A 24,095-nucleotide genomic window follows, 5' to 3' on the forward strand; every position below is an offset into this window, starting at 1 on the left:
TTTTTTTTTTTTTTTTTTTTTTTTTCGCCCCCCATTTTTTTTTCTTCCTTCCTTCGTGCCTTCCTCTTTTTTTTTTTTGTTTTTCTACCCACTTTGAGAAGCGTTATAAAGGAATGACGACGGATGGTTGAGCGCTCCACTTCAATTCGACTTAGAATATTTATTTTTACCCCTAAGGGGTATAACCACAGGGAGCGTTAAGCATACGGATGGTGAACATCAACGGTGAAGTCACCACCTCGGCCTCTTCGCAGCCGCTTAAACGGAGGAAGTGCCCTTCGAAGGGGGTATTCTTCCACCACCACCACGGCAAGAGTTAAAAGAGCCAAATTGGTAACATCATCGAGAAAGCCAAGTTATCACATTTGCCTCAACCCACGCAATTAGGGAGATTGCCCAGAAAAAAGGAGGTTAACCTAAAAGGAGGGGTAACAAAACAGTCCATGTCACCCAGTACACATTTGAAGCGGCTCACCTTTTGTGCAAAAAAAAGAGTAAATTATTGGTATTAAGGGGACACCTAATTGAACACTGCTTTGGAAGTGACCCACGAGTGATAGCGTCCTTCTCTCGGTTAGAACAGAATTTTGCCGACCCCCCTGTTGCGCCAAGGCGACATGATAGTGTATCCGGGTGCCGCCCACCAGAAATGATAAAACCTTAAATGGGCACACCGCTGCTGTACACACCGCCGCTGTACACGCCGCTATACACGCCGCCGCGCCCCGAATGAGAAGCAACCGGAACGGGATGTACGCGTTTAACCCGGTGAAGGCGGAGCCCTTCGGAAAGGCGCCAGTGGGGTACATCCCCGGGAAGGGGAGAGGAGTGACGGGGTTCTCAGGAGGTGTCAGTAGAGATGATACGACGGACGAAAAAGACAAAAACGACTACTCGGATTTTAACTATGACGAATTCCATGGGTACTCAGAATCGCTTTTTAAAGATGCAGAATATGATGAGGATGATAAAGAGGCAGATGCAATTTATGAAAACATAGATGCACGTATGGATGTGAGGAGAAAAAGTAGGAGGGAAATAAAACTGAAGGAAGAAATACAAAAAATGAGAGCTCAAAAACCGACCATACAAGAACAGTTTAGCGATTTGAAAAAAGGATTAGCAAGTGTAACTGCTGAGGAATGGGAATCCATCCCAACTGTTATGAATTTCTCTAGACAGAAACAGAAGAAGGTCCCAAAGAATTACCTTCCCACTCCGGATAGTCTCATCATGAGCAGACTGAACGATGCCAATATGCATCTGAATTATGCCGGCGCATCTTCCAATGGGTTGAAAACACCCCTAGGGTTAAGAACTCCACTCATTGGAATGAGAGCCCCCTTGGGAACGCAAACTCCATTGGGCACACAAACCCCCCTGGGAATGCAAACTCCCCTGGGGAGGCAAACCCCACTGGGGATACAAACCCCGTTAGGGTTACGAACCCCATTAGGTGCGAGTACCCCCATAGGGTTAGGGATGCAGACTCCGTTCATGAAAGGGGGGGGATTTGGCCTAGAGACGCCCTTTCTGAGTAGGCACCTACTAACGGCGAAGGGGAGAAATGCGTCTTCCTCTACGTATAGCGGAATGAACACGCCTTTTACCCTGTCCGGGTACAACACCCCCCTGAGTGCATCCACCGTTGGGGGATATAACACCCCAATGATGAATGCATCAAACAAGCTTTCCCTTAACGATGTTGGGGAGGCGAGAGGCACAGTATTGTCGGTCAAGCTAGACGAACTGATTGACAGTGTGGAAGGGCAGACGGTCATAGACCCCAAGGGGTACCTTACGAATTTAAATGCGAAAAGTTTAGTAAATGACGCTGATATAGCGGATATTAACAAAGCGAGGTCGCTACTCAAATCGGTGATCAGTACCAACCCGAAGCATGGGCCCGGATGGATTGCAGCTGCTAGGGTGGAAGAATTGGCACAGCGGAAAGACAAAGCTAAGGAGATCATCACCAAGGGATGTATAGAATGTTCAAAAAATGAAGATGTCTGGTTGGAGGCAGTACGATTGGAAGACAAGCTAAGTGAAGTTAAAATCATTTTAACGAAAGCGATTAAGGAAATACCCACGTCGGTTAAGCTCTGGTTGGAAGCCTACAGAAAGGAAAACCACATCGACGATAAGAGGAAGGTCCTCAGGAAAGCCATCGAGTGTATCCCCAATTCGGTACGTCTTTGGAAGGAGGCCATATCATTGGAGAGCGAAAATAATGCGTATATACTCCTGAAAAGAGCAGTGGAGTGCATCCCACAGTGCATCGAGATGTGGATTGCCTTGGCTAGGTTATGCCCCTACAGTGAAGCCCAGAAGGTTCTAAACGAAGCGAGAAAAAAGATCCCAACAAGTGCAGAAATTTGGATCAATGCATCTAAGTTAGAAGAGAAACAAGGCAATAACAATATGGTAGATATTATTATTAAAAGGTGTATAGAAAATTTGTCCTCCAAAAATGTGGTCTTCGAGAGAGACAAATGGCTGAAATTCGCAGAGGAGAGTGAGAAGTCCCAGTTTCCCCTTACATGTGAGAGCATCATCAGGAACACCATGAACATAGGGGTGGAGACACTCAATAAGAAGCGAATATACAAGCAGGACGCGGAAAACTGCATTAAGAACAAATCGATTCACACCGCTAGAGCGATTTATAATGAAGCGCTGAAGATTTTTAAAACGAAGAAGTCTCTATGGTTAGCCTTGGCCAACCTAGAACTAGCGTATGGGAGCAAAGAAAGTGTAGAACAGGTGCTACAGAGGGCTGTAAAGAGCTGCCCCCACTCCAGTGTCCTCTGGTTAATGTATGCCAAGCAAAAGTGGCTAAACAACGAAATTGACAAAGCGAGGGAGATACTCGCAGAGTCATTTATGCACAATCAAAACACAGAAGTGATCTCCTTGGCGGCCATCAAACTGGAGAGAGAAAACAACGAATTTGATAGGGCCAGATTTTTACTAAAGAAATCTAGGGTTCAATGTAATACCCCCAAAATATGGATGCAGTCGATTCAGCTGGAAAGGCTACTGAGGAATTATAAGGACGCCAAGGAGCTCGCACGAGAAGCGTTGAAAATTCACAAACGGTTTGACAAACTGTACATGATTGCCGGGCAGATAGAGCTCGAGATGATGCGTGCTGAGGTGGATTCCCTCGGGGGGGGAGGACTCATCCACGAGAACGGCGTTGACACGGCGAGCTGCGCGCCCACCAGTTTTAGCAGCAACCACAGCCGGAGTGGCAGCAACGCGAGGAGCGTTCAAGAGGGCGGCTCCCCGGAGGGGAAGCAGCATCAGCCGCAGGCGAAGCAGCCGCAGGAGAAGCAGCCGCAGGAGAAGCAGCCGCAGGAGAAGCTGCCGCAGACGAAGCAACCGCAGCGAGAACCACCCCACGGTAGTAGCACTGCCAACCCGAGTGATCACTACAGCAGCGCCCAGAAAATATACGACGAGGGGCTGAGGCACTGCCCCGCCTCCATCAACCTCTGGCTGTGCGCCATAGACCTCCAAATCGAAAAAAAAAACTACACCTCAGCTAGGGCCCTAGTGGAGAAGGCCAAAATAAAAATCAAGAGCATCCACGCCGCCAACAGTAACAGCCACGTTTTGAAGAACAAGGAAATTATTGAGAGCAACGAATTTGCCTACGAAGAGGAGTTCAACAGGAACGGCGATGAGGATGCCAAGGGTGCGGCCAACGTGAATAACTTAGCAGGTGCGAAGAACGACTTGGGTAAAAATACCTCCATCGGTGCCCCCATCAATGCCTCCATCAGGGTCATCGAAAATTACGATTTGCTGTGGATCAAACTTATAGAGATAGAGTCGCACTGCAATAGGAATAACGTCAGTCCGGTCATTTCGGAGGCCCTGAAGGAATGCCCTTCCTCTGGCATCCTGTGGTCCAAGGCTATCGAATTTGAAAATAAGAATCTGCAGAATAGCAAATCCGTTACCGCCTTTAACAACTGTGGGAACAACGCCTACGTCATTTTAACCGTGGCGAAGCTGTTTTGGCAGCACTTCAAAACGCAGAAGGCCAGGAAGTGGTTTTACCGCGTGATCAGCCTCAACCCGCACTTCGGCGACGGCTGGGCCACCTTCCTCGCCTTCGAGATCGACCAGCAGAACGAGGTAAACCAGAAGGACATCATCAACAAGTGCACCAAGGCGGAGCCAAACAGAGGTAGGCGGAGCGCAGCGGTTTCGGAGCGGTTTCGAAGCGGAGCGACGTAGAAATCGCCCTCCCGACCGCTTCACTCCTCTGCCACACCGTCTCACCCCACCCACTGAGTAACCACCCCTATGTAACCACCCCTTTGTAACCATTCCACCCCTTTGCCACCCCCCTGCAGGCTACATGTGGAACAAAATCACCAAACGGGTCGAAAACTGGAGGCTCAAGTACCCGCAGAAGCTCTACAAGTACATCAAGGAGCTCTTCCCGGAAGTCTTGAAGAAAAAAATTTCGGAGCAAATATGGCACATCATTAGCGACGAGAATGTGGGCCTCCCCATTTCGCCCTCCAACCCCGCGGTGGAAGTGGAAGAAGTGGAAGAAGCGGTGGAAGCGGTAGAAGCCGTAGAAGCGGTGGAAGCGGTAGAAGCCGTAGAAGCGGTGGAAGCGGGCGGCACAGAACAGACGGACGACAAAACGCACTCCGCCAAAAGGGGGAAAGCCAAGAGCGCAGAAAGAAAAACAAATAAACGTAAAGGCACGAATGAAGAGGGAGAAGAGCCTGAAAAGGCCGACCGAAGGAAGCGAAAAAAATGAGCCTTCCCACGGGTGCTTCTCTGCACATGTGCCGTTCGATTTTATAAGTACGTTTTTTTGGGGGGATCCCCTTCCCAGCTGTGGCAGCTCCTCCGCCCCTGTTATCTCGTGCCCTTTTTTTTTTTTTTTTTTTTGTTTAACCATGCAGGAACGCCGCCTACATCGCGTCTGCAAAATTCACCACGATGAATTTCTTTTTTTTTTTCGATTTTATTTGTACCTTTTGTATGATCAAACTTTTGCAGCACTATGCAGTTGTTGGAAAGAAGAAAAAAAGGAGTTGACGTAAGGAGTGGCCCCAAAGGTGCGGCACGCCACGCGCACGAATGAAGCGGCTCATATGTTGGCGGCGCTTTATCCGCGTCGTCAACACAGAGGTTCGGTTTATTCTTCACACCGTTATGTGTACATGGGAGGGTGTGTTAGTTGCAGGGTCAATGTCGCGCTTTACCCTGCCTTCAAATTTCTCCCCTTCTGAATGGTTCCTTTTTCAAACGAGGAAGGACCACTCTGGCGGATCACCCCTGTGCGGAGGTGCACCCCGCGGGGGCCTTCCACTTCGCACTGCACTTCCCCCACTCATTTCGCTTCTTCCATTTCTTCTTCTTCTTCTTTTTGGACCTATTCGTCACCTTGCTGATTATCGCCACCTTACTGATTAGCGCGTTGCCGGTTTTTACTTTCCAGTTGGGGTCAGCCCCGCTGGGTTTTATCTGACCGTCTGTTTCGCCTCCATTGGGATTATTTCCTCCCCCCTCCGTCTTCTTCTCCTTCTCAAAAGCGCTCTCACGGGTAGACGGATGGTCATCCCCGTTGGGCGACACGCACTTGTCCCCTCCTGAATTTATGGACGTGTCGCTCTTTTTAACAAAAATGGAGTATTTTATATTTTCATTTTTTTTCCCTTCCGGTTTTTCTTCGCTCGCGGGGAGGGAGACCGTCTTACTGCCGGCCTGATTTATCTTCTTGGCGCAATTGTTGTACATGTTTTCCCACCACATGCCTCCCTTCTCGTCTTCCTCCATTTTCCGTTCTTCATACCCCAGCTGAACATTAAAAGGAAAAAAAAAAAAAAAAAAAAAAAGAGTTTGCCACGGGTGCACACTTGGACAGGCATTTTAAAAAACATAATCGTCATGAGGACGAAATGTTTGGGTTTGTAAAATGCCACATGCAACCACTTGGAGTTCTTTCGCACGTGGCATTTCGTTCCTCTTCTTCGCCTCACTCACCCCGTGCTCTCCGTACTTCCTAATCTTCATGATGCCCACGTCTCCATTTTCGAGTTTCCCGAGGCCCTTTCCCCTTCAGGTGAAGAAAAAGAAAAGTGGGGTGACATAGAAGGGGCAGCGGCACGGTGGGGCTGCAAAGCGAAACGGCGCTGCTCCGGTTCGCGGTGATGGTTGTGCCCCGTCTGGGGGTCCCCCTCTCCCCCTCTACTTACTTGGCCCATCCGAACTTCTGCATAATGTAGGAACCATATTTCGACTCCACGGGCTTGGACTGGTTTTCTAAGCGGTGAAAAGAAAAAAGGGAAGGTGAGTGACAAGGTAACGGTGAAGAAGGCGACGTCGATGATGATGGCGAACGTTCCGCCTCCTGCGAACTCCTGAGAACTCCTTCACAAGAGCACGTGGCAAGGCAACTTCACCTCGCTGCGCCAATTTGTTCTCGACCAAAAATGTGCACACACTCTAAGCGACGGGTTAGGTGCCCAAGGGGAAGAAAAAAAAAAAAAAGAGAGAACCCCTCACGGTGTCTCTAACTTTTGACTTCCCGGTTGCCCCTATGCACATGGCTATTTTTTTTTTTTTTTTTTCCACTCTTACGTATTTCGCCGAGCAACTTTTCGTAGTACTTCCTCGACATGTTGGGATCGTCAAAAGGTGCTTTCTCCCCTCAGGTGAAAAATGAGGGCAGCTATTCTTTCGAGGCAGATGAGCTGATGATACCTTCAAGCACTTGTGTATGCAAGAGGAGTGTGCATGTGCATCCTTGTGGACCAAAAAAAAAGGAACGGTTTTCCTTCCCTCTGGTTGCGCGAAATCAGCCAAAAGGGTGAAAAAAAAAAAAAAAAAAAAAAAAGCAAAAGCGAAAGCAAAAACTCAATCAAACGATGAACAAATGACGACTGCCTCGATCTTTACCGACTTGTTTTTTCTCCTTCCTTTTTGACTGCACGGTTCCCCTGAGCGTGTTTTTTTTTTTTTTTTCCCGACGATGCGCACAATTGGCACACTCACACATGTATCTTCCTCACCGTTGCAACAATTTTAGCTCAAACAAGCGAGTTGCAGATGAATGCTCCTCCCACAATTGCAACAACCTGGTGATGGTGCTTTCTCCTTCCATTCATGTAAGCAGCACGACATGCCACTTTTGTGTCCTCCAATTTGGCGTTATCTCCCTGCAGGCGTGGATTTCCCTCCCCTCTGAGCATTGAGCGGACCGCAGCGGAGGAATCACAACGTGGCTCCGTAAAATGTGAAAAGCGACAAAAAGAGGACAAACAAATTGCAACGCGACAAAAAAAAGGAAAAAAAAAAATACGAAGCAGCGCGTAACGCTAACACACTGCACACGTTTTTACTTAAATGCCAACGTGTTTTTGTTCACTTGGCAAACCCACTCAAAGGGCATGTGCATGGAGAGTACAAAATGGGCACACACTAACACGGAGAAAAAAAAAAAAAAAAAAAAAAAAAAAATTAAAGAATGAGAAAAAATTGCAATTTTACAAAAAAAGGAATGCCACATGTATTGCCATTTGACAAACGGAATGGTAACATCTGTCGGAGGGAAAATAAAATGGCAGGGACACTCCAAACAAAAATGTACAAATGAACACGCGACTCAGCATTCGTAACGTCGCTTTTTTCTGTTTGCGGGTTGCCAAACAGGTTGGGGGATGCGCCTTTCCCTTCGCCGCTTAACCCTGCAACCCCCCAGGATCACCAGCAGGTTAAAAAAGTGAAATCACAAAAAAATGTCACTCACAGCATACGCATGTACTGTAGCTGCTTATACCTGCTTATGTCCCTTTCCGAAGGGGAAATTGCTTTCAACGTGAAAAATTTCCCCCTCACAAGTGGAGATGCAAATGAACACGTGCTTCCATAGGAACAGTCATGTGCATACGGCTACGTGAACCCCTTATGCCAAACGGACAACAAAATAAAGCGCGCCTCTCTTTCGCTGCTCACATTTCATCGCTGTTCTCCCGCCGGGAAATTAAAAAAAAAAAGTGATGAAGGGGGGAGATGGAAAAAAGGGAACGCGGCGGAGAAAAACAAATGGCTGAGGGGGTGGAAAAAAAAGGAAACGCAACGGGGAAAAACAAATGACTGAGAGGGATGCAAAAAAGCCGCTCCTCTCCTATTTTTTACAAGCTGGAAGAGCAAACAAAAATGGGGAAACAACTTTTTTAAAACGCTGTTTCGAGGGGCACAACAGGGGAATGAGGCACGTCATATAAGCATATAATATAAGTGCATATTATAAGTATAGAAGGGCACGCCGACCGCTCCAACATTCAAATGACGTACCATCCGTACGCGCAAAACCTACGTAGTGAAAAGAAGCCATCTATATGTTGAATATGTTTTATGAGCATACGCAGCTTCTTATTACATTTATATTTGCTTGGTACAAATTGCCGAGGCGCATTGGGGGGGCTCTCTCTGCGTTTTCTTGCCAATTTTTTCCACCCAATTAAAGCGCCAAAAAAAAAAAAAAATACTCCCAAAATGCGTAGCTGCACCGCGTAGTCCTGCACGCATGTTAGCATTTTCTTTCCAGCCCGATAATGTGACCCTCCGGGGCCCCGTATATATTCCGAACAGAACCCGTAGCACTTCTTCATTTTACGGGTGCGTTTTGTTTCCCTTCGGCTCTGTCGAATGGGCCCCCCGCAAAATGTTATGTTACTATGTTACCATGGCATGGTATTGTTGCGCTGTTGTGTTGCTTTGCTATAGTGCCATTGTAATGATATGCCACCCTCATCGCTATCGACATCGCCACCGCCATTCTCATCCGCCGCTCCCGTTACTCACTCGGGAGTCGCCGCAGGGGGGAAGAAGCAAAAGGGGCAAACATATAAAGGGGAAAAAACGCATACCGCAGTATATAGTGGTATACCCATTTGCGCATACCTCACAATATACCCAGAGAGTGCCCCACAAAAACGTACATGCGAAATGAAGCGCGCAGTGGGGGTACGCGTACGATGATTAAAGAGAACGTACGTGCGAAGCCGCGCGCAAAAATTACATGCATGTTTTCATGCGTACCCTGTACATATGTAAATTCGTAAAAAAAAATTAAAAAAATTTTTTGCCCTTAAAAAAAATTGCCCCACATCAGAATAAAAACCTTCCAAAAGGAAAAAAAAAAAAAAGAAGCAAATAATGCTACAAAGCTATAAAGCTATAAAGCTACAAAGCTGCAATGCTGCAATGCTACAATGCGACCATATAATTAAAACGAAGGATAAGATAACCTTCTTTTTTAATCGCTTTTTAATTTTCAGCTAAGTGACAAAATACATGTATACCCACTCCACTTGCATACGTATATGCAGCGCTTAAGAGGAAATAAACCAAACCAGGTTTTATTTTCGCGCGTAGCTATACGTATATACATTTGCGTTTGCGTACGCATATGCATATGCATTTACATTTACATATACATACGTATGCAAGCACGTACGCCGCAGAGATCCGTACAGATGCGCCTCGCACGTTTGCACGTGTTTACATGATCACTCCGCATACGTGCGAGATGTTTCTTTGCTCCCATTTCATGCCAACAGAAAAAAAAAAAGTACGTTAAAAACGTGCCCACAGAGTGGCCAAGGCCAAAAAAAAAAAAAAAAAAAGAACGTGCAAAGGAGTACAAAACAAATGCGTACAGCAAAAAAGGAAAAAAAAATACACTTATGTATATTCATATATAAACATATATATTGCGTACATATTCGCGTGACTACACTTGCATGCTTGCGTTTGTTTGGCCACATTTAAATCGCCACGTTTATATGGGCACACTCGTACGGCTACACCTGTATGGTTACACTTGCATGGTTACACTTGCATGGTTACACTTGCATGACTGCACCCGCGTGGCAACATTCTCGTGCGAGCTTTTTCGTACCTCCACTTGCCTGCCTGCGTTTGCGCGAGCACCACTGCAGCGCAGTTTTCCCCGTTTAGCTGGCGCGGAATCAACGGCGAGATTGTGAAACGAGTCAACCGCTCGCGTACGTACATGCGTGCTCGTACCACCGCGCAGAGTAGCATTCGCCCGTATCCCGGCCGCAACTGCCGTGTGCCCCTTGCAACACACCCACCTTTACGCCAATCGCACACTACGCATACGTATTTGGCAAAACACCCCACCGCCACGTGTTCATACCTATATACCTGTTTGACGTGGGAAAATAAAAAAAAGAAAACGTACATGTGAGCATAGTTACACATTTATTTTTTTTTTTTTTATTACACTCCATCGCGCATACACCCGCTTACCCACACAGTGTTATGAAACGAGCGATTACATAGGGGCAAATAATACGATAAAAAAAAAAAGAGGCAGAAAATTGCGTCCATTTTTTTGCAGCTTTCAAATCGAAAATTGCAAATTTGTGAACAATTTTTGCATGTCCCAGTTGGATGCCCTGTCTGTACTTCTTTTCGTTTTATTTTGCATCACGTCGTTTTTCTACCCCCCCCTTTTTTGTGCAATTATATAGCGCGAGCGTTTAAGAAAACCAACCAAGTGAGCGCCTTCACCAATTGACAACCCTCGCAGTTTTACTCCCCGTAACATTTACGTAAGTACGACGAAAGCTCTCCTCGCATTTCAAACATTCGCACATTTCGCCTGAACAAAAATATAAACAAAAGCGCTTCTCAAAAAAAATGGATGTTATAGGAAGAGAGACTCGTCAATTTTTACGATAAATCAGCTCAGGACGTTTTCGATTTTGAATTTTGAAGCGCCATTCGTGCCTTATTCTGTTCGTGAAGTTTTGTCTGCGACCATTCTGCGCGAGAGTATCTGCGCGAGTGTATCTGCGCTTGCCTGTTTGCTCGTGCCGATTTGTGCGTGACTAATTACCACTCGCGATCGTCCACCTGAGAGCGCCACTTTGCGAGCCCCTGCCGAAGAGTCAAAGTTTGCTGCACGCACGAGGGAGCTTCGCCGCAGCCGAAGGGCAAAAATTAAGGAAAAGGCAAAATAAAGGAGAAAACAAAATTAACGCAAATTTTAAAAAAAAATTAAAAGCATAATTAGCGCCTACCAAATTAACGTCAAAGAAAAACCCACCGCTTGAGAGCCCCAATTAAAAAAAATTCCAAAAGGTCAGCACGCAAACACCACAGACGCATCACCAAATGTGCATGTAAAAATAAACTCCCAGGCGTAAATCCAACACGAGAGGAACTTACGCGTGTAAAGCTTTTGCACATCAGCATAGCACATTCCGCGCGAGTCTCTGACCCTTTTGCCATTCAGTGAAGAAAGAACACATCACCATTGTGCTTGTGTTGTACCCCTTGAAAACTCATTTTTGATAAGCGCACATTTTAAAATATATTTATATTTACGTGTATATGTGGACAGTTGCCAAATACACGTCAACACAAACAGAACAAAAAATTATTTACGCGCATTTCAGACCAATTCAGTGACCATTTTTAAAGACAAAAAAAAGAAAAGAAAAAAGGCTTATTTAATTTTAATTAAAATATTAACACGTACAGCAACACCCATATAGCAGCAAAAAAAAAAAAGAAAAAATTTTCTTTTTTTTTTATATGCATGGGTACATTGACGACATTCATTTGTGTAGAGAATTTCTACAAACGCGCACTTCTCACCAACCCACGCTCATAACTTGTCAATTTGTTTTTGCCAAGTTTATAAATAGAAACACTTGCAAGCTCTTCACAGAATAAAGTTTTGTTATCAACTGTTTATCATTTGAAAGGGGTCCAAAGGGGATTTCCACCGAGCAGCCATCAGAAGGGGAAACTGCTAAGCGCAAGGCGAATACGCACAAGGGGCCAAAAAAAGGCACGTGCGCGAATAAGCCAACGTATCATCGGAGAAGCGAAGTAGCGAGGTAGCGAAGTAACGTAGTCACCAAGCTCAGAACGCCCCGCCGAAGTGCCGGACAAACACGATAAAATGAGCACAGTCATGGAGGAAAGCAAAATGGAAATCGAGGCGAACGAGGCGAATAAAGAAAATGAGTGCGAGGGAAAGGCGATCGAAGGGTCGAACGAGGGAAACACCAACGACGAAACGTGCGTCAACAGTGGCAGCAATGAGAACAGCAACGGAAACGGTGAAAGCGGCGAAAACGGTGAAGGCGGCGAAAACGGCGAAGGTGGCGAAGGCGGCCAAAAAAGCGGCGACAACGAGAAGGGCAACGAAAACGAAAGCAAGGCCGAAAATGAGGAGAACAAAAGCAGCAACCGCTGGGCGGATATGTGCGAGGACTACGACGCTCCCTTAGGTAGGCACAACTCGCATACAACGCGATTCGGGTGGCGGGGAAATAAACTCACCTCCTGTACCGGCGTGCATATGCCACGCTCTTGTATGTATACACCGCTTTGGTCGAGCCTTACCCCTATTCGCACCAAACCCGTGTGAAATTTCGTAAAAAATTCGCACAAAAGATACGTGGAAGAGCCCATTTTATTCACACCCCTTTTTACCCCCCTTTGCAGTTGACACGTACAACGACGACAACGACATGAAGCACAAAACGACGGATAGCAACTTTAACGACATGAATAGCAGCATGAAGCAAAATTATTTCATGTCAAACAAAAATGGTAATTTTGCATTACAGTTGTGGATAATTGCGTGTGTACATTTTTTTTTTTCATAAAAATGATTTGCTCGTTTTGATGCGCATATGGCGATGCTGTGTTGGGGTGTGCCTAACTGCTGATCGAGCGTTTGTTGGCCACCATTGGGGGGAAATCCCTACACACACATTTTGAACATTTCGAGGATGCTTTTCGCCTGACCTGTGCATAATTTTTTTTTTTTTTTGCCCTGGCTGTGCATATGTTTTTTTATTTTTTGCCCTGGCTGTGCATAATTTTTTTTTTTTTTGCCCTAGCTTTGCATATTTTTTTTTTTTTTTTCGCCCGAGTTGTCCCCCTCACACCGCCGCTATTCCCCCGCTATCCCCCCGCTTTTTCCCCTTTCAGACATGAGCAACTTCGCGCCGAGCTACGAAGTGTACATCCGGAACCTGCACCTGGAGATAACGAAGGAGGAAGTGTACAACTTGTTCGAGGGGTACCGCATCAGGAGGGTGAACATTTTAAATAAAAAGGGCAAAACGGCGGCAGCGTATGTCGAGTTTGACAATGCGGAGGACATGAACAGGTCGCTGGAGCTCAATGGGAGGATGATTTACTCGGGAAACAACACATTCGAGCATGGAGCCATATCGGTCATAATAAATAAGGACAAAATGAAAAACTTCCACACCAATCAGAAGCAAAATAAGTATAATAAAAAAATTATCGGCAGGAATAATAACAGCTTTGCAAACCTGCGACAGGGAAATAACAATATGAGCAACTTGATGAGCAACTACAACGCGGGAGGGAATAGCAACCTGGGTGGCGGCAACCTTGGTAGTGGCAACCTCGGCAGTGGCAACCTCGGCAGTGGCAACCTCGGCAGCGGCAACAACATGAACAGTAGTAACAATAGCCCCTTCGGAATGAATAACAATATGTACTACAATGACAGCAACAAAAATTTGAAGATGGACATGAAGGGGAACCCGATGAATAGCAGCAACAACATGAATACAAGTTTTAATAACTACACACACATGAAGTTAAATTATATGAACAATAGCAACAGCAGTGGTGCAGGTGGCATGCACATGAACCAAGGAAGCAACAGTAATACCCACCTACTGAATGACAAAATGAATAGCAGTGCTGGGTTTGCCTTTAAAAGTATGAACAACTACCCCAACAGTAGCAACAACAATCATGGGGGGAAAAATATCAACCTGAACAGTGAAGGCAATGCCAATACGTCTACCTTACCAGAACAGAGGAAAAAGCTAGTCCTGAAGAAACGCTCCGTGCCCTTGGATCAAAAGACGTATGTTATCAACCCGAACATCTTTGGAGAGGCCAAACCGGTTGATACCAACCCGGACAAAATTCTAGGCGATAACGTTACGAAGGAGAAAGAATTAAATGCTACTACGAATAACGCTGGCGAAGAGGGGGATAAGAAGCAGGAAGGACAGGAAGATGACGACGCGCAGCAGAAGAGGTCCATCGGGATGAACAATGAAAATGATGGGAACAGCATGAACGACCCGAACAGTAGCAGCGGCGGAAATAAAAACGTGTTTAATTACAAAAAGAACATGAACAATGCAGGCAGAAATTTTAACTATAATAGCAACTTCCAAAGCAACAACAATAGCAGTGGCGGTAACACCCCGGGGGGGAAATACTCCAATACTAAGAAGATCTTCATGATGAATAAGAATAATAACCCCAGTAATAACCCCAACAGTGGGATGAAGAAAAATTTAAACAGCTTTGATAATAACCTGAGCGGGGGCAAGAGCATGGGAAATAGCGGCTTGAACAGCCCGCGCAGCCCCAATGCGAGCAACCTCGGCCCGGACTCGAACAACAGCACGGGGAACATGAAGAGGATGAACATGGGCAGCAAAAACTACAAAAATGCAGACTTGAATAATAGTGCAAACTCCAACCCATTCAGCAGCAATGTAAAGAACATGAACGCGGATGACAACAAGAAGGGGTTGAACCTCAGAGGAATGCATGGTCACCATAACGCCTTCGAAAATAAAATGTTCGGAGGGGCGAACGCAGATGGGGATGGGGCGGCGAATAATGCCTCTGGGGGGGGAAACCCTTCTGGGCATGACTCGAAGGACATGTTTGCGAACTTCCGAAGCGGGAACCTAAAAATGGAGAAGAAAAGCAGCGAGTCGCCCTTTTCCAGTGGGAAGCAGAAGGAACTGAACGTCCTCAAGAAGGACGACAAGGCGAACATCAAGAATATCATCATGAAGAATATGAAGCGGGAGGATGGCGACGTCGGCGGTGTTAGCGGTGTTAGCGGTGTTAGCGGCGTTAGCGGTGTTAGCGGTGTTAGCGGCGTTAGCGGCGTTAGCGGCGGAGGGTACAAACACAACAGCGGGAACAGCCCCCTCTTTCGCAACAACGATTCTGGGGGACTCAACTTCAGGATGAACAAAGCAGGCGGGTCTACTGGTGCCTCCAAAATGAACTCGGACAATGACGGAGGTAAGGACCACATGATGAGTTACAAAAAGATGAATGATGCCAGTTTTAAGAAAGGAGAAGAGCCATTTGAGAATATGAACCGAGGCCCCAACAGGAACATCAACAGGAATAACAGCTCCTATGGAAATGCCACTTCTTCCCAAGGAGCGAGCGCGGGGGCATCTGCCAGTAACAGTCGATCTGGCGGAGCCACCACCGGAGGAGCGGCAGCAGCAGATAGCTACACCGCAGGGGGGGGAGACAACTCCTACAATTACAACATTGAAAATTTGTATGACAGCTCGTTGAAGTATGTAAAGAATGCCAATAACTCCAGTAAGGCGAAAAAGATCACCGCGGTGAAAACGGTGAAGGTTATCGCGACGGAGAAGAAGAACGATGATGACGATGACTCGGAGGAGCTGAAAGATAAGAGTGGAAAGGATGACCCGAATAATGACGGAGCGGGGGATGACCACAACGCGGGTAGCGGTACGGGTAGCGGAAACAACAACAACAGTGGTAGTGGTGGCCATGGAAAGGGATTTGACAAAAGCGGAAGGGAAGATAAGTACCATGATGAGAAGAAGCTAGGGAACAATTATGACGACTCGGCCAGAAGCAATGATAACTACACGTACGAAACGGATAGCTCCGAAAATTGCAAAGATATTACAACGACCAATTTGAAGTCCACCCTGCTGCATACCAAGACGAAAAAGAGAGTTAAAAAGAAAGCGGTTGAGGAAGGCGATCAGAACAACGGAAATAACCCTAATGAGGAGAATGCACAGAATGGCCAAGGAGGAGCTACAGGAACTAGCAAGGGACAGAAAATCGACATTTTGATGAAACCCAATTTGAAGAAGGGGGAAAATATTTGGGAAGCGAGAACCCATCTGCTGGTGGAGCAGAAGGAGAACAGCCTGAAAAATGACAAAGCGTCGCACGACGGCTCCAGGAGGAGTCGCTCCCCCTCGAACAAGGTCAGTCGTGGTAGTAGTCGCCGCAGGGATGGAAGCAAGCGAAGGGATAGCAGCAGCAGGAGGAGAGACAGCAGCAGTAGGAGGCGAGACAGCAGCAGCAGGAGGAGAGACAGTAGCAGCAGGAGGAGAGACAGTAGCAGCAGGAGGGACCGACACGGACGCAGGTATGAGAGGCGAGAGGACCGCCGGGATGACCACCGAGAAGATCGCCGAAAGGATGACCGGGATGATCGTCGGGATGACCGCCGAAAGGATGACCGGGACGACCATCGAGATGACCACCGAGATGACCGCCGAGACGACCACCGAAAGGAAGACCGAAAAGACAGCATCAGCAGCAACGGGGAAAAAAGGGAAGACGATAAAAAGGAGGAAGAAAAGGAGGAGGACTCCTACGACTACAGAAAGAAAAGCAGGAATTATGACAAGTATAGCAGCCGAGGCAACCACTATGATAGGAAGCGAAACGGCAAGTACGGCGCGCCGGACAAAAAGGGGTACGACGTTAAGAGCTACGCCTCGGACGACAAGAGGAGGCACGGCGACTCGTACGACAGGGGGAGCTACAAGGACGGGTACGACCGAGGCAGCTACAAGGACGGGTACGACCGAGGCAGCTACAAGGACGGGTACGACCGAGGCAGCTACAAGGACGGCTACGAGAGGGGCAGCTACAAGGACGGTTACGAGAGGGGTAGCTACAAAGATGGGTACGATCGAGGCAGCTATAAGGACGGCTACGAAAAGGGAAACTACAAAGATGGGTACGACCGAGGCAGCTACAAGGACAGTTACGATAGGGGAAGCTACAAGGACGGCTACGACCGAGGCAGCTACCGAAACTCGCACGACCGCATAAGCTACAAAGACAGCTACGACCGAAGCAGCAACTACGTGGAATATGATAAAATGGACAACAAATATTACTCAAATAATTACAACTCCATGAAGCATAAAAACTACAAGCACCATCACAATGGTCATGGCAAAATGAGCAACTACAGTTACCAAAATAACTTTAAGTCCGGTCATTACTATAAGTACCCTGCGAAGGGGGGCCAAGGGACCTACTACAGCAATAGCAAGAACGTCAGCAAGGCTAGTGAGAAGGAGAAGACGGAGGCCAAGGCTGAGATACAGGCCATCCCGAAGAAGGCCATCGTCACCACTGTTAAGACCAACAACGTTTCGATTAAGAAGAACCGTTACGAGTGTTTGGACGATGGCGACGAGAGCGACAAGTGAGCGGTGTGCATGCGAGAGCGCTGCGCGTGTGTGTATACGCATAAATGTATGTATATATATGTATGTATGTATGTATGTATGTATGTATGTATGTATGTATGTATGTATGTATGTATGTATGTATGTATGTATGTATGTATGTATGTATGTATGTATGTATGTATGTATGTATGTATGTATGTATGTATGTATGTATGTATGTATGTATGTATGTATATATATTCACATACACACAACTCGCCTACCGCTCAAACGCATGTGTAGACCGTTGCCAACGAAAGTTGTTTTCCCCCCCTCGATCTGCGTGACGCAGACAAAAGGCCCTACATGTGTGATCGCATGTACGAGCGTTTCAGTGGCACAGCTCACACGTGTGGTGTGCCGCATAGTTCAAACCCATTCAGAACGACCAGCAAAGAGATAGATAGAGAGATAGATAAAGAGAGAGATAGAGAGAGAGACCCACTAATTCGTCTACACTACTCGCACTCCACCTATATCTCCTTATCTTCCTACAACACGCAACCGAAGGGCGGGAGAGGATTATTACCATCACCCCCTTTTTTTAAAATTAACCTATTCATGCAGTAGCTGTTCCGCCCCCGAACAATTACTAGTTTAATAACTCCCCATTATTGTATGCATGCTCATTTTTATTAATGCCAAATGGCTCACGCGTAATAATTGCACCTGCATCTCCACCAACAGCAACAGCAACAGCAACAGCAACAACATACCTCTGTGCGCTTTTTTTACTCTTTAATTAACCTGTTCACTGGTTAATCTGAAGGGAAGTTTTTCCCGTTACGCCCTATGCCTGCGCAGGGGTTGATTGGTTGAAGAGGCGGAGGCACGCACGTCCATGGCGTGTATGACGTGAATGTCGCGTATGCCATGTGTGCATTCCGTGTGATACCTGGTCTGTAACGAAAAGTTAAAACAAAACGAAAAAAGGCGAAATAAGCCAAGGTGAAAATAAACATTAAAATACGTAAAAGGAAACGTAAAAACGAAGACAAATGCGACAATGCTACAGCGCGCAAATGGCCAAACTCAGCCGCGCCGCCTGCCTCCGTGGTGAATTCATTAATTCCCTGCGGGGCGATGTCCCAATTGGAGGGCAATACAAACGGGGGAAAAACAACATCCTCCTATTTTTACGTACCCCCAAGCTGGCGAACAAAACTGCATGAACAAATGTTGGCAGTGGCTAGCGGTAGTTAAATGCGCTTTCTCCGTATGGCGATGCCACAAAGGGGAGGAAGTAAAAAAACTGTTTGGCACTTTTAGCGACAACTGCCCGTGGAAGTGACGCACCTGATATCGTGTCATCCGTCAAAGCCGCAACAAACAGTTGCTCTCCCCCACGTTGGGTAAAGAGAATAACACCATTTAAGAGGGGAAGAGGGCTATTTTTTTATCTCTGCAAGGGGACACCACATATGAGGGACGCTTAACCGGTCGCCCAAACGTATGCACAGTCATAAACCCAATGGTGCGCCACGATCACTATGATTGCCGCATATGGGTCTGTCTGACTAACAATTGCGCTCTTCACTTTTAAATATCAATCAGGCGAAAAATGGATACATTAAAAAATCGAATGACGTTTTAATGTGTCCCTGTCACGAGGCCGCCAATTTGCCCCAACTGCTTAAAGCTGCAGCGGGGGCGACACGCCGAAAAAAAAAAAAAAAAAAAAAAAAAGCTGCACAACGAAATGGCTATACATACCAGTTTTATAAAAAAGCATTAAACGTACCACATAATGTTATGCTACCTTTACATAAACGCGTGGACCTTTCCAGGAGCTTTCAATTCGCAGAACTGCAAATGCTATTTCGTTTAAATGGCGCTTCGCTGAAAATACCGCCTTGAAGCGTGAGAACATCCCGCGTGCGCAACAAACGCGCAAGTGCAACTCAAAAGTGCCTCCTCCTAAATGCAACCCTACCGAGATATGACCCCCGGCTGCTCCCAAGTGGCGATTTCCGTCCACCCGGTTAGCCTAGCCTCCGCGCACATCGTCATGTGAAAAAAAAAAGCGAGTCGCAAGAGTTGCGGGTATATACACACGGCGACGCGGGTCGTTTTGCTTTGATGCTCATAAAGGGGATCGCCCGCGGGGTCACAGTGCGACGATTTGTACGTCCATTGGTGCGCCAATTTGTATGCCCATTTGTATGTCAGTTCTTACCTTTTTTTCCCTTTTTTTCCCCCTTTTTTCCCCCTTTTTTCCCCCTTTTTCATTCCCTTTAACTCCCCCTTGTGCAAGTCCCCCCTTGCAAAGTTCCCAGCCTGGAACGCCCATCCGCACGCCGACTTTGCTAAACAGCACTCCACGCGCTTAAACCCTGCGCGCGAAGCTATCGTAGCCCCCTTGTTATTCTGTGCGAACGTCCTGGCGGGCAGGAAGGGACAACCCCCCCACGGCACGCAAATGTGGGTGGATCCTCTCAGTCATATTCTAACGTGACTTTCTTCCGCCTTTTCGCATTTCCTCATTGTGTGCTCACCAGCATGTATAATGGCCTCCTCCCCATTTTCTGCTTTTTTACGAGTGCTCCTTTTTTGTGACAACGTAAAGGTGTGCGCCTTTCTTTTTGCCTTCTCGGTGAGCGAATTTGCCTCCCCTTGAATGGAGTCCTCCCCGAACGTGAACTCCTTTTTTTTTTTTTTCTGCCTTTGTTTGTAACTGCGTCATGTGGTAAACAGTCCAGTTGGAGCTCCTTTTTCCAGTGTGGTTGTCCATGCGATATTCACCCCGCTGAGCGATTTCGCTCGCCAACCGCTCATTCGCCGCTGCGTCCGTAAGGCAACGGGGCCTCGCGCAAAATCGTAAAAAGAAAAAAAAAAAAAAAAAAAAAAATGTGCTCCCCGCGTGCATACTTGCAGCTTAACGAGAAGCAACGCTGAGCGGAGGGGGAAAATAATATATAAATATATGTATATATGTATGTATGTATATATGTGTATGTGTATATTTATATGCTAATGCATTTTCACGGACGCGAAGCCGCTGCCGCCACGCACACACACTTGCTAACGCGCCTGCGCCTGTCGGTGCTTCCCCCACCTGTTCACAGGTCCACCTGATGAGCCACTGCCGGGGGAGCATACAAGTGTAGAAGCATCACCGCATAGCTTTGGGGCGGACATAACGTTTTGCCACGCCAAAAGAGATTGATTGAGCGTTTTTTTCCCCCAGCGCACCCAACGAAGAACGACCACCATGCACAGCTACAGGGACCTGGCGAACACCGCCCAGGATCAGAAGAAATTTTTGGACGAGTGCATTTTCATCGTCAAGGAGCAGAGCTTTTACATGAAGCAGGCACTGGTAGGGCTGCGCGGGGAAGGGGAAGGGAAAGTTGCCCGGACTTCCCCCGTTAGGAAGTCTATCCGCTTCGCTACTCACGCCGCTCCCCTACACACGCCGCTCCCCTACACACGCCGCCCCCCCGCAGGAAAATGGATCCCTCCGGGACACGCTGAAGCACGCGTCGAACATGCTGTGCGAGCTGAGGACGTCGCAGCTGTCGCCCAAGTACTACTACGAGCTGTACATGCTGATCTTCCAAGAACTGCAGCACCTAGACACGTTCATAAACGACAAGAAGAAACATAAGAAGAGGTTCATTGATATATACGAGAGCGTCCAGCACGCAGGCAACATCATCCCGAGGCTTTACCTACTAATCATCGTGGGAAGGAACTACATAAAGAATAAAGACATTAAGGCAAAGTACATTTTAAAAGACATGACCGAGTTATGTAAGGGCATTCAGAACCCTCTGAGGGGGTTATTCTTACGCTATTTTTTAATACAAATGTGCAAGGATAGAATCCCAGACACGGGAAGTGAATATGAAGAAGCGGGTGGAGGAAATATAGACGATGCTTTTGAGTTCCTTCTCTCAAATTTTTATGAAAGTATCAAACTGTGGAGCCGAATGAGTGATAAGGTAGTCATGAAGTTATCCCCTGGGCAAGATGAACAAATTTTGCATAACAATAGAAATAAAGTGTTAAGGGAAAAAATGGATGTTAAAATGCTAGTGGGATCAAATCTAGTTCGTATGTCTCAGTTAGAAGGAATGACGAGACAATATTACATTGAAAAGTGTCTCCCCAAATTGCTACAGAATCTTTCCACTATAAACGACTCACTCATTCAGCAGTACATCTTTGAGTCCATCGTTCAAGTGTTTAGTGACGAATGTCATATTTACACTCTGGACATCCTCCTAAACGCCATTCAGAAAATAAATAGCTCACTGGATTTTAAGGGCATCCTCATCACCCTATTGAAGAGGTTGCGATGTTTTATCGAGTCCAACAGATTTGAAGTGCCAAAGGAGGTTGACATTTTTTCTCTCTTTTATGAGCACCTAGTTTTGTACGTCCATCGGACGTTAGATTCTTATGAGGGGGGGAAGGGCACCTACAGTCTGGCGTTCCAGCAGGACGGCCAGAAGTTTCCCCCCCGGGATGCTGCCGCGGAGCACTGCAAGGGGGACGGCGAGAAGAGAGCCGCGAATAGCGGCCACACCGCCAATACTGCCAATACGGCTAACGCCGCTAACACCGCGCCAAACTGCAAAATCATCAAAAGCGCGGATGCGAAGGGCCCCCCCGGGGAGGAGAAGCGAACGCCGAACGAAGCCACTTACTACGGAGGCGCGACGCACCAGGGGGGCAGCAACAAAGCGGCCAACTATGGAAACCTGCCCAGAGGCACCCACCGCCGTTGCAGTCATGAAGAGAAGAACCAGCGAAACGATGAAGACGAAGAATTCGTGGAGAACGTAGTTAAAATGCTGCAAGTTCTATATGAGTTTATCTTCCTGTGCATACGCATATACGACGATGTCATCACGATTAGCAAACTGTTTGAACTCCCCTACATGATAGCGTCCAATGTGAATCTGAGCAATGACGTGCTGTGCGAGCAGATCATCAGCATCATTGTGCTTCCCTTTAACTACTTGGGGCTGAGTGCGCTCAAGGGGAAGAACATGCAGGCGCTGTTGGCCAGCGTAACGTCCCAGAAACATAAGAAGAAGCTCAGCCTGGACATCATCGACGCCATCATCGAGTGCAAGAACAAGGCCATCGTCTACAGGGACGTGGAGGAAATCCTCAGCTACATTTCGCCTATTTTTAACGAAGATGTGCGGAGGGGGGCGGACCTAGTAGAGGATCCACACAAGAGGGAGGTTCACCAAAGGGATGGCTACCAAAGGGATGGCTACCAAAGGGATGGCCACCAAAGGGATTCGCACCAAGCAGACCTGTTCAACCCAGAAAACGGCGCCATCACATATGCGGCCAAAAAAATGTGCAAATTTTTTCACATCATAACCAACACGGACGACATTGACGAGCGCTACAACATTTGCATGCTCTTTTATAAGCACATCGAAAATGGCCCCTACCTGGTGCACCTCCTGCCGACCATAGTGTTCACCATGCTGCACTTGGTGACGACCATCACGAACTTGGCCCCCAGCTCGCGGAGGAAGAGCCAGTCGCGGCAGGACCAGCCCTTCGAGAAGAGGGAGCACCCGGATGAGCGGCCCCGCGACGATAACACCCATGATGAGCACACCCGTGATGGAAATACCCCTGATGGGCATACCCATGATGGGCATACCGTTGATGAGCACACCCATGATGAGCATACCTTTGATGACCTCCACTCGGATGACCGCCACTCGGATGACCGCCACTCGGGAGACCCCTTCCTGGAGGAAAAGCTGAAGCAATACAACCTGTACGTGAAGAACATTTTGAAGTTTATTCACACGAACCTGCTCTGCGTGAGTAGCCAGATCCCGATGCTAGCGCTTAAGCTGTTCCTGCACAGTGCCGTAGTGGTAAACAATTATGAGCGCTTCGTCCAAGCACACCCATTTTTATCCTTCGAAAATTTGGAAGCCATTTGCTACGAATTCATAACACAGCCACTAATTATTTATGAGGAGGACATCAACATCTCCTCACAGCAGTACAGCTGCATCATTTGGATCACAGGCATCCTCTGCTCCCATATTACTCTCCTCCAAAATGAAAACTACGAAAATATTGCCCTCAAGTTAACTCAGCATGCAAATAAGTTGCTAAAAAAAAAGGACCAATGTTTGGCCATCCTGGCATGCTCTCATATTTACTGGGAAAATAGAAAATATAGAAATAGCGCCAAGGTGTTGGAGTGTCTGCAGAAGTGCATAAAGAATGCAGAGGTTGCCGTTCAGTCAAACAACGATAATGTAATTCTGTTCCTTTTTTTGTTGCAAAAATATGTCTACTACTATGAGGCAGAAAATATCGAAATCACGGAGGACAGCGTACATTACTTGCTGCACATTTGCCAGGAGGAGTTCTCCAGGGAGACCTGCGACGCGGGATTCAAGCAGGAGTTCTTGCAGACCGTCAAGTACGTGCACGCCAAGAAGGAGAGTTCCAACGCGTTCGCTAAAATCGGCTTGGACGCCTCGCTTCTGCGGTAGGAGCGGTGTGGCGGTTTGGCAGCGGTATGGCTGCGTTTTCGCACCGCTCGTGACATACCGTGCTCACGCGTAGTTACCCCCTCCCTATGTGCTGATTTTTTCCCGTTCACTTTTTTTTTTTTTTTTTTTTGTTTTGTTCCACGCCGAACGGCCCAGCTCTGTAAAGATATACACAGCAGCGTAGTGTTCTTCACCTGTGATTGTTTTTCTGCACACCGCAACTTTACCCCCACCTTATCAC

At 47.1% G+C, this 24,095-nt stretch overlaps 4 protein-coding genes across 4 annotated transcripts, besides 18 other annotated features; 3 read left to right on the forward strand and 1 right to left on the reverse strand.

The window, feature by feature from the left end:
- Positions 1-95: 95 nt before the first annotated feature.
- Positions 96-4,789, forward strand: PVX_091160 (U5 snRNP-associated 102 kDa protein, putative; the record flags this gene model as incomplete). Its single annotated transcript, XM_001615173.1, has 2 exons — positions 96-4,201; positions 4,371-4,789. The coding sequence occupies exons 1-2, from the start codon at positions 730-732 to the stop codon at positions 4,787-4,789; spliced, it is 3,891 nt and encodes a 1,296-aa protein (XP_001615223.1). The 5' UTR covers positions 96-729.
- Positions 572-602: a microsatellite.
- Positions 1,622-1,651: a microsatellite.
- Positions 2,020-2,057: a microsatellite.
- Positions 4,611-4,653: a microsatellite.
- A 518-nt stretch (positions 4,790-5,307) lies between the features above and the next one.
- Positions 5,308-5,814, reverse strand: PVX_091165 (hypothetical protein, conserved; the record flags this gene model as incomplete). Its single annotated transcript, XM_001615174.1, has 1 exon — positions 5,308-5,814. The coding sequence occupies one exon, from the start codon at positions 5,812-5,814 to the stop codon at positions 5,308-5,310; it is 507 nt and encodes a 168-aa protein (XP_001615224.1).
- A 1,852-nt stretch (positions 5,815-7,666) lies between these two features.
- Positions 7,667-7,690: a microsatellite.
- A 2,482-nt stretch (positions 7,691-10,172) lies between these two features.
- Positions 10,173-10,246: a microsatellite.
- Positions 10,247-11,192: 946 nt separating this feature from the next.
- Positions 11,193-11,212: a microsatellite.
- Positions 11,213-11,598: 386 nt separating this feature from the next.
- Positions 11,599-11,631: a microsatellite.
- Positions 11,632-11,841: 210 nt separating this feature from the next.
- Positions 11,842-11,866: a microsatellite.
- A 117-nt stretch (positions 11,867-11,983) lies between these two features.
- Positions 11,984-17,436, forward strand: PVX_091170 (asparagine-rich antigen, putative; the record flags this gene model as incomplete). The annotated part of the gene is made up of 3 exons (XM_001615175.1): positions 11,984-12,314; positions 12,532-12,639; positions 13,024-17,436. The coding sequence occupies 3 exons, from the start codon at positions 11,984-11,986 to the stop codon at positions 17,340-17,342; spliced, it is 4,758 nt and encodes a 1,585-aa protein (XP_001615225.1). The 3' UTR covers positions 17,343-17,436.
- Positions 14,399-14,435: a microsatellite.
- Positions 15,118-15,237: a microsatellite.
- Positions 16,151-16,170: a microsatellite.
- A 1,731-nt stretch (positions 17,437-19,167) lies between the features above and the next one.
- Positions 19,168-19,226: a microsatellite.
- A 65-nt stretch (positions 19,227-19,291) lies between these two features.
- Positions 19,292-19,312: a microsatellite.
- A 421-nt stretch (positions 19,313-19,733) lies between these two features.
- Positions 19,734-19,753: a microsatellite.
- A 601-nt stretch (positions 19,754-20,354) lies between these two features.
- Positions 20,355-20,379: a microsatellite.
- Positions 20,380-20,574: 195 nt separating this feature from the next.
- Positions 20,575-23,854, forward strand: PVX_091175 (vacuolar sorting protein 35, putative; the record flags this gene model as incomplete). The annotated part of the gene is made up of 2 exons (XM_001615176.1): positions 20,575-20,682; positions 20,810-23,854. The coding sequence occupies 2 exons, from the start codon at positions 20,575-20,577 to the stop codon at positions 23,852-23,854; spliced, it is 3,153 nt and encodes a 1,050-aa protein (XP_001615226.1).
- Positions 21,914-21,943: a microsatellite.
- Positions 22,930-22,955: a microsatellite.
- Positions 23,855-24,095: the final 241 nt, after the last annotated feature.

Source organism: Plasmodium vivax, chromosome 9 (genome assembly GCF_000002415.2).
Source record: "Plasmodium vivax chromosome 9, whole genome shotgun sequence".
Taxonomy (NCBI): Eukaryota; Apicomplexa; class Aconoidasida; order Haemosporida; family Plasmodiidae; genus Plasmodium; species Plasmodium vivax.